This window comes from Calypte anna, chromosome 11 (genome assembly GCF_003957555.1).
Source record: "Calypte anna isolate BGI_N300 chromosome 11, bCalAnn1_v1.p, whole genome shotgun sequence".
Taxonomy (NCBI): domain Eukaryota; kingdom Metazoa; phylum Chordata; class Aves; order Apodiformes; family Trochilidae; genus Calypte; species Calypte anna.
In genome coordinates this window covers 1685912-1695153 of record NC_044257.1, presented here as the reverse complement: position 1 = coordinate 1695153, position 9242 = coordinate 1685912, and the positions used below count along the sequence as shown (strand labels likewise).

The window sequence follows — 9242 nt, the reverse complement described above, 5'->3', positions numbered from 1 at the left end:
TGGGAATGACCCTGGTGGAGCAGCAGCCATGGCACTGCTTGGCTGCAGACCCAGGCTGGCTGCTCACTGCTGGGTGACACAAAGTCCTTCCAGTTGTTTCCCTTCTCAAATGCTGTCCCCCCAAGAGAAGGGCACCCTGCAGTAAAGCTGGGTGCAGGGTTTTCAGAGGCCAGCTGCCCCCCCACCCAGGAAACATTGGTGATTTCTCCCTAGCAGGGGCTCCTGGGCAGACCTCATGTGTTTTCTTATCCTTCATCCCTGCAGGACCTCTCCCAAAATCAGGTATGGAGCTCTTTAGCTCCACAATAAAGTTTTGTATGCCCTTTGCTAAATAGTTTCCTCCATTTTTTTTTTTTTTTTTTTTTCAATCATTTATTTATCTGCCCCAGAACTTTCCCCTGCACCTCTGATGTCCCCTCTGGGCTTCAGCCCTAATGTGTGTGGGTGACAGTGACAGTGGTGACAGTGACAGATGTTGGGTGGGCACCCAGGAAAGGCAGTGATGATGCTGAGCTGGTTGGAGCTCCTGGGAGAGCTGCTCTGTGTCCCAGATCAGTTCCCAGCAAGGATAAACTGGGAACAAGGATAAACTGGGAACAAGGAGAAACACTTCCATGTGCACTTCAGTATCTCAGTGGAGCTGCTCCATGCCAAGAGGCCTTTTCAGGACCCTGCTTTGGGAGGCTGTGTGTGGTATCCCATAAAGTCATGGAAGTTTTCCATGGCAGGGAGCTGGTCCCCTTCCAGGATGGTCCCAGCAGGGCAGGCACAGCTCCTTCCCCATGTCACCTCTGTCCTGTTTGAAGCCTAATGCAGCAACCAGCAGGTTCAGGGGCTGCTGCACTGCCTGGGGAAGCTCTGGAGCAAGCCCAGGGCAGCAACCATAAAAGAAGGAGTCACACAGGGTCCTGCTGCAGAGTCCAGTGTGGGGACAGAGCTCCTTCCAGCCACCTGCAGTGACCATGAGCCCAGCTCTGGCTACAGCCTGGGACCACCAGAGAGCTGGGTAAGCTGACAGCAGAAGTGCTGATACCTGGAAGTATTTAAAAACTGTGTAGATGAGGCACTTCAGGACATGCTTTAGTGGGTGTGGTGATCAGATAAATATATTTTCTTTGTTTTAGTGGGGGGTGATGCTGCTGGTTGGATGGGGTGATCTCAGAGGTCTTTTCCAAGCATGACAATGCTGTGATTCAGCTCCTGGTTGCTGCAGAAACACTGAAGTCTGGCATCCCTGAGCACCTGCTCAGCACTAAATCCAAGTTTTTTGGTCAGGGCATGAGCTCTTCCATCCAGGAGGCAGCACCCAGCACTGACCATTTCCCCCACCAGATGCTGTGGCTTTATATTAGGCCCAAGCAATGCATTTGGAGGATGGTGACAGATTCCCAGAGCCCTCTAAAAATCATAAATCCAGGTCCCTGGCCACTTGCCAATGGCCATATTGGGACTTGCAGCATGTTCATCTCCCAGGCACCCTGCTAGCTTCATCCTCAGGTGTGACTCCAGTTTCTGTTTCCTCTTTGAAACCAGGGGAGGAAACTTCCCTTGGAAATTATTTTCCTTTTTGGTTTGGTTTTTTTTTTGTGGAGCCTGTTCCTGGGCTCTGCTTTGGACACATCCTGAGATCACCCCCAGGAGCTGCTTAGGGTTCCAGGGGGAAGAAGGAAGCTTCTTGCCCATCACCTGGTGCCTTTTCCCCCTGCACCGTGCACCCAGCCCCGGCAGTGCCTTGTGGCCAGGCTGTTGCTGGGGTGACCGTGTACATATTGCACAACCTCTGAAACACTTCCTTCTGTTTTGTAGCAACTCGTAACTGGAGTAGCAGCCATTCCTGCATAACCTCCTCCCACCCCACTTGAAGCTGAGCCAAGCAGCTCATTCCTGAAAGGAGATGAATCCCGGGGGGCTGCAGTGCCCAGTCCCAGGGGAGGAGAAAGGCAACGAGGATGGTGGGGTGAGCACGGAGAGGGGTGATGCTCATGGACTCCTGCAAGCTCTGAGCTGCAGCTTGGAGCAGTCACAGGACTCTGGGACACTGCCTGAAGGTGAGGAGACAGGCATGGGCCTGCCAGGTCAAGCCCAGCATCTGGAGTCTCAGTGACACCGAGCTGGGAGCCCTGGTGTGTCCTGGGGAAGTGCTGGAGTTCTGCAGCTCATTAGGCTCCTGGGGCAGGAGGCTGCCTGGGAACAGGATGACCCTTCTTGGAAAGCACAAGAAGGGAAAGGTCCCCGGGGGGCTGAGCACTGAGCCCTGTCCCTGCTCCTCCATCACAGCACGGGACCTGTGCAACCTCCTCCTCCTCAGCTCCTGCCCCTGCCATGGGCTATGGACCAAGCCACAGCCCCCTCCCAGGCTTCCTTTTCCTGGCTGCATGAGGAACAGGCCAGGGATTGTGCTCTGTCCCGACCAGGCTGTCATGGTGACAACAAATACACAACAAACCCCAGCCCATAGGAACCAAACCCTGACCTGCTCCACCTGCCCTGTGGGCCCACCCTGGCCTGCAGCCCCCGTGGGCTCTCCCCAGGGGCCATCTCTGGGCTCTTTGGGCTCTCCAGCCCAGGGGGTTCCTGGGGCTTGGGCAGAAGAGCCTGACAGCCCTAGGGCCTTGCTGGCCTGGGGGAAGGTTGGATAAACTCTCAGGCACTGTAACTTCTGAGCCTCTGCACTTGTGGAGCTGCTTTCAGTGCTTTATGAAGAGCAGGAGGCTGTGTGAGCAGGACAGAGTCCTCCTGGTGCTGCCTCCTCCGTGGCTGAGCTCTACCAGGATGAGCTGGAGGAGGAAGAGTTGTTGGTGAGGTTTGCCCAGACTCTGGTGTCAGGCTGGTCCAACCCTACTAGATGAGGCTCCACGCCTGTCCTGCTCCCCTGTGGCTGTCCCCTTGGGGACATCCTTGCCAGCTGGGAGCCATGGGTTGCCACGCTGCCTTTGGCTGGGCTGTGAGACAGCAAATTTTGCTGACGGGGGAGTCACAGGGCTGGCTGGGGGACATCGTGTGAGTGTGACCATCTGGGGCCACAAGGAGTGACCAGGTGCTGTGGCATGCCTGCATCCTCTGCCACCAGCCCTGGCACTCCCCTTTGAGGTGTGAGGGGGTAAAGTTAGGGACCTCAAATCCCAGCTGGCAGTTGGTCACCCCTGGGAGTCTCCAGGCCCTGCTCCAAGCCAGGATTACTCTGTGAAGGTTGCTCAGGGCTTTCTCCAGTTAAGAGCTGGCAGCAAGGTCCTGGCAGGGAACTCATGACCCTCAGCCAAATGGAGGATTGTCACTGGGGCCACACCTCGAAGCAAAGGGCTCAGGGTGCAAGAGCAGCACTGATACCCCAGGGGCAGCTCAGCCCTTGGGACAGCTCTGCTGTCCTTGGCCAACATCTCCTCTGCACAAGGAGCAGGGCAGGTGGGGACCACAGGGTGCCACGGGTTGAACCACTGAGCCACTGTCCTGCTTCCCAGGATGCTGAGGCACCCACGGGATCCCACAGGACAGAACCACCCACCCACTGAACCACCGTCCTGCTCCCCAGGATGCTGAGGCACCCATGGGATCCAGCAGGACAGAACCACCCACCCACTGAACCACCGTCCTGCTCCCCAGGATGCTGAGGCACCTGCAGGGTCCAGTAGGACAGAACCACCACCCACTGAGCCACTGTCCTGCTTCTTGGGGTGCTGAGGCACCCACAGGGTCCAGTAGGACAGAACCACCACCTGCTGAACCACTGTCCTGCTCCCTGGGATGCTGAGGCATCCACGGGATCCAGCAGGACAGAGCCACCCACACTCCTTGTCCCCTCGGTGTCAACGACTCCCAGTGATGCTGAGGCCACCGGCAGGAGGCCAGGGAGAGCCAGGACAATGCCGGGCTGGGAGCCGGCCCTGGGCAAAGAGCTGAGGTGGGGCCATGAGTAAGTGCTGTGGGTTGTGTCAGGGCTCCATGGCAACCATAATATTTGGGTGCTGCTTCAGCCCACAGCACCCGCTGGGAGCCCCATGTGTGGTCAGGCTCCGGGCACGGGGAGGCAGCAGCTGGGATGGGCAGCACTGGCACGTGGCTGGTGGCCACCAAAATTCCTCAAAAGGGGTCCCCCCAGGCCATGCAGAGGGCTCGGGGGTACATCGGGACACATTTACCCCCACAGCCTGGGCAATGGCCTGTGGCTCACCCATGGGGGTCCTGTTCCTCCAGAAAGGGGCATGCTGTGCTGCCCCTGTGGGGCCGAGCACAGGGAGGCAGATAGTGGAAGGACATCGTGGGGTGATAGTGGGGCCTCGTGGGGTGGTGGAGGGGCCTGGTGGGGTGATGGAGGGACTTTTCAGCACGGAAGGAAGGACACCGTGGGCTGATGGAGAGACCTTGTGGGAGGGTGGAGGGTGTCTTCGCGGGGTGGCAGCGGGTACCCCAGCCCGTGAGGGCTGCCCGGGCTCCGTCTCCCCGCCCCGAGACTCTCCCCGGCCCGGGGGAGGCGGGAAGGGGCGGCCCGGGGCCCCTCCCGTCTCATGGCGGCTCCTTAAACAGGCAGCGGCGGCCGCCCCCCCGCCTGCGAGCGCGGCGCCGGGAGGTGAGTGCTGAGCCGGGGGAGGGCAGCTCGGCCCGGACCCCCCCAGGGGCAAAGCTGCAGCAGGAACCCCGCACCCCGGGCTGCGGCCGCTGCCGGTCCCGGGCCGGTTCGGGTAAGGGGTGTCGGGACACGCTGAGGGGGGGTGGGGGCTGCCCCTGCCCCTCCGGCTGCCAGCGGCCACCCCCGGGCAGGGACAGGGTCCGGGCTCCGTGGAGCGTGGCCGGGGAGGGAGAAGGGGGCTCTGGGGGTGCCCAGAGGGTCCTGGGGGTGCCCGAGGGGGCCGGGGACGGGCGGGGAGCAGCGGCTGCCCCGCCCGCCTCTCCGCCCTGGTGACGGTTGCCAGGCAACCCGCTCCTCCTTAGCGACGGTTGCCAGGCACCAGCCGAACCCGCTGCTCCTCGGTGCCTCTCTCCGTCCCCCCCCCCGCCAAGGCCCCGGGAGTGGCCGCCCCGATCCCCCCCCCCCCCCCTCCCTTCTCCGGTCGGGCCCCTCTGCGCCTCGGAGGCTGGAGCCGGGGCCGCGGTACCGCCGGGCCGGGCTGGGCCGGGCCCATCCTGGCTGTGGTGCTGCGGGTGCTCAGCGCGTGGCGAGGGATGCGAAGCCGGCAGGGCGAGGCGGGAGAGGCGACGGCGAGCGGGGAGCTGGGATGGGCCACTGTCCCTCCGCGGCTTGTCGCCTCCGTGCCGCTGGCCGAGCGAGGGGGCACCGTGCAGGGCACAGCCCGCCGGGCCGGTGGCCCAACTGGGGTCCTGCCAGCTGCGGTTCGGGGGCAGGGGCGGGCAGCAGGCGGGCAGCGGAGCCCATCCCGGGGATGAGCGAGCGGGAGGAAGGCGGCCGCATTGCGTCATTCCCAGAGAGGGCTCCCGAGGGGACGGACGGGCTGGTGCGCTCACTCCCGGCCAGCCCCTGGAGCCAACAGCCTCGCTCCTGACCATCGGAGCCTCCATCCCCCAGGACATCCTCTGGGATTGTCCTCCCTGCTAGGCGGGCAGGCTCTGCCACAGCCCCGCTCCTGACACAGCCCCTCCGCCCTCACCAGCCTTCCTCCTCCTTCTCCTCCTCCTCCTCCTCTGCCGGTGCTGCCGGGGCTGTAACGGGCCCCTCTGCCCCCTGTTCCTCAGCCCCATGGCCGGGAGCACTGAGATGGCATCCCTGGAAGAAAGCTTCCGTAAATTCGCCATCTACGGCGACACCAAGGCGACGGGGCAAGAGATGAACGGGAAGAACTGGGCCAAGCTGTGCAAAGACTGCAAAGTCACCGATGGCAAAAGTGTCACCAGCACCGACGTGGACATTGTCTTCTCCAAGGTGAAGTAAGTGACCTCGGCTCTTTGGGGCTTCCAGACACCCGGAGCTTGGGGGATGCTCTTGTGGTGCTGGGCTGCAGTGGTGCCCCAGTGGGTGGGGTCCTGCTTAGCCCACCCGTGGTGCCCCCACTGTGGAGCAGCAGGTGCTGCCTGCCCTACATCCCTCTCCCTTCAGGGAGTTTCTGTGGCTGCTTTTGCGAGACCTGAGAAGAAATGAATCCAAATCCCAAACTCAGGTTTTGGTGCAGAGGCTGTGTCCCTGCTCCTGCTCCCAGGTGTCAGGGTGGGGCTGCCCAGTTCTGCCGGGTTCTCAGCAAGCAAGAAGGTGACATAGGGATCAGAGGAGGGTGCTCTGGGGTGTGACGTGGCATGGCCCATTCCTGGGTCTGTCTTAACCTGCACCTGAGCTTAGGGGGTTCTGGGGTCCGTGGAGTTCACAGAGGCAGCTGAAGGGCTAAAGGGACTGCTTTTGGGGTCTCCAAGCACACAGTAACACCCAGTGCTCCTCACCAGGGTGTGGGAGCAAGGGTGGGTGGAGAACCTACTCCCTCCACACTGTCTCTCTGGGCATCCCTTTGTTCCCTGGTGGGGTCAGGAGGGTCTGAGCTGCCCCAAGGACAAGGAATTTTGGGTCTGAGCTTCCCCAAGGAGACAAGGCAATTGTGGGAGAGATGATCTGTGCATGTCCTTCCAAATGGGACCCGAGGAGGACACTGCCTGCCAGAAGGGAAAGGTTGTGGGCATCCCAGGAGCAGTGGGGATAGATTCCCAGTGTCACAGGGCACTTCCATGCAGGGCTGAAAGGTTTTGGCCCCAGAGGCTCCGACAGCAGATTCCTAAAAAAGTCCTGGAGCTCAGGCTGAGCCGTTCAGCTGGGATTGCCCTGGCTTTAGCTGCCTTTCAGAGGGGGATGAGGGCTCCTAGGTTGGTGCAGACGGTGCCACCAGCTCGTCCTGCTGGAGCCCTGTTTGGAGGCAACACCTGAGGACCTGCTCCTGGTTTTGTGCTCGCAGAGGGAAGACAGCTCGAGTCATCAACTATGAGGAGTTCAAGAAGGCTCTGGAGGAGCTGGCCCCCAAGAGGTTCAAGGACAAGAGCAAAGAGGAGGCTTACGAGGCCATCTGCCAGCTGGTGGCAGGGAAGGAGCCCATTAACGTGGGCGTCACGGTGGGTGCCAAGCCCCGGGGAGCAGGAGGGATGGTCGGGAGGGGAGGATGGAGCTTTGCCTGCAGACATTTTCTGAGGGATCCCATGACCCTGGGCGTGCTGGGTCCCCAGGCACAGGTCCCAGAGGCACAGCAGGAGCCTCAGGTGGTGTCGGGAACCTGCATGGGGAAGGGGATGAAGGGGACGGGACGTGTCCGTGACTCCCGTATCCCGTCTCCCTGCAGAAAGCCAAGACGGTGGGAGCTGTGGAGAGGCTGACGGACACCTCCAAGTACACGGGGTCCCACAAGGAACGATTCGACGAGAGCGGGAAGGGGAAAGGCAAGAGCGGGCGGGAGAACATTGTGGACACCAGCGGCTACGTCAGTGCCTACAAGAACGCGGGCACCTATGATGCCAAAGTCAAAAAGTAGGGAGGGGGCCCGCGGCACCCACCGCCCCGGTTCCTGCTCTGGGCTGCGGGGCCGGCGCTGGCGTTAGCCCGGGGATGTCCCTGCCTGAGGCGGGGCCCGGGGGGCTGCACTGGGGCCAGCCCCGGGCAGCTGGGATGTCAGCCGCCGAGTGCTGATGCCTTTGGGAAACTTGCCGGGCCCTGTGCTCTTCCCAGTGCTCTGTGTGTCCGTCCCCGTGTGCCACCACCCCCCAGCCCTTCCTGTCCCCCCACAGCCCTCCCCAGCCCCCGCCGTACTAACAGCACTGCTCCTCAGGGCTCCCTTGCTCTGCCGGCACCCGGACCTTCCCTACCTCAGCCTTTCGGGGCACCCTCCCTGACGGTCCTCTTGGGGACCGCAACCCCTTGTCCCCGCCACCTGCCAGGGCCCTGCCCCAGCCCCGCACCACCCACACCGCACCCGCTGCCTTTCCCCGCCGCCGGTGCCTGCTCCGCGCCCTCACCGCTCGCCCTTAGCGCCGCTGCTGCCGGGATGCTCCTGGGCAGCCTGGCCCCGGGGATGCATCCCGGGAGCGCTCGGTATTCTCCGGCCCTTGGTTTGGCCCTGGAGCCCCAGGGCCTCCCCCCGCCTTCGGGAAGCCCCAACCAAAGGATGCTGCAGACCCGCGCTGGACCCCGGCTCTGCAATAAAACCCCCTCGGCACTGACGGCCCCGTCTGGTTGTGTTCGGCAACCCTCAGCAGTGAGACGCCCACCTCAGCCCCCCCACACCCCACCCCCCCACGGGCGCGGGGAGGTTCGGCTGGCCCTGCCGTGGGCTTGGCTTTGGCCGCTTGCCCTTTTGGCAAGCTCCTGGCTGGCCCCGAGTTGCCAGAGCAACCGCAGGCACAAACACGAGTGCTTGGCTCCCGCTCCTGCTCTGTTTGCAACCAAACACACAAGCTCCTGGTAACCATCCCTGGGAACAGGCTGGGATCCGGGATAGGACAGCAGCTCTGGGGTGGGATGGCAGCTCCAGGATGGGATAGCAGCTCCAGGATGCTATCCAGGATGGGATGGAAGCCCCAGGATAGGATAGCAGCTCCAAGATAGGATAGCAGCTCCAGTATGGGATAGCAGCTCCAGGATTGGGGTAGCAGCTCCAGGATGGGATAGTGGCTTCAGGATGGGATGGAGGCTCCAGGATGGGGTAGAAGCTCCAGGATAGGCTAGCAGCTCCAAGATGGGATAGCAGCTCCAAGATGAGATAGAGGGTCCAGGATGGGATGGAGGGTTCAGGATGGGAGGATGGAAGCTCCAGGATGGGGTGGCTGCTGCTGCAACAGTGCCTGGTGTCAGTGCCAGGCTTTCCAGCTGTGTCTCAGCTGGATACAGGGTCACCTCTATGGAGTTGGGGTCCCTCAGTGACACACAGGGGTTCCCTGGCAGGTGTCTCACCCAGGGTGCTGGCCCTGCCCGTGCCACCAGGGATGTGCAGGGACACACACATGGCTTGGCTGGGCTGGTTCCCTGCCACTGCACAGCCCTGCACCTTCTGCATCTTTGCCACCTGCTTTTTGCAACACAGGAGAAGAACAAGGATTCCTTCCTGGGTGGTTTCAGCCTCAGCAATACCTGTGAGAGGCTGGGGGGAGGGTTGGGGCTATGAGCCCTTCTTTGAGCAGGCCAGAAGGAGCCCAGGGCTGCCTGTGCCCCTGAATGCTCTCTCTGAAACCCAGTGTCTGTCCTTCAAAAAGCTGTTGCTTGGTTGGTTGGTTTGAGCCCTTTGCTGACTTGGTTGCCCAGCTGCAAAAGGAGGTGGCCAATTCTAAGG

The 9242-nt window shown here is 62.0% G+C and overlaps 1 protein-coding gene across 3 annotated transcripts; it reads left to right on the top strand.

Annotated features, from left to right (window-relative positions):
• The first annotated feature begins 4479 nt into the window (after positions 1-4479).
• Positions 4480-8129, top strand: TPPP3 (tubulin polymerization promoting protein family member 3). 3 transcript variants are annotated; one of them, XM_030457691.1, is made up of 4 exons: positions 4480-4564; positions 5686-5877; positions 6885-7038; positions 7263-8129. In XM_030457691.1, exons 2-4 carry the CDS (start codon positions 5690-5692, stop codon positions 7449-7451), a joined length of 531 nt encoding a protein of 176 aa, XP_030313551.1. In that variant the 5' UTR covers positions 4480-4564; positions 5686-5689; the 3' UTR covers positions 7452-8129. The 3 variants fall into 3 exon arrangements, with proteins under 3 accessions (XP_030313551.1, XP_030313550.1, XP_030313552.1); XM_030457690.1 differs by having other exon boundaries at positions 4546-4564; positions 5604-5877; XM_030457692.1 differs by lacking the exon at positions 4480-4564 and adding an exon at positions 4599-4676.
• The last annotated feature ends 1113 nt before the right edge of the window (positions 8130-9242 follow it).

Excerpts from the sequence above, each read along its gene's own strand:
- TPPP3 (XM_030457691.1), top strand. The coding sequence starts at position 5,690 with ATGGCCGGGAGCACTGAGATGGCATCCCTGGAAGAAAGCTTCCGTAAA. Across the intron at positions 5,878-6,884 it reads ATTGTCTTCTCCAAGGTGAA|AGGGAAGACAGCTCGAGTCA; the intron begins GTAAGTGACCTC and ends TTGTGCTCGCAG. Across the intron at positions 7,039-7,262 it reads CCATTAACGTGGGCGTCACG|AAAGCCAAGACGGTGGGAGC; the intron begins GTGGGTGCCAAG and ends GTCTCCCTGCAG.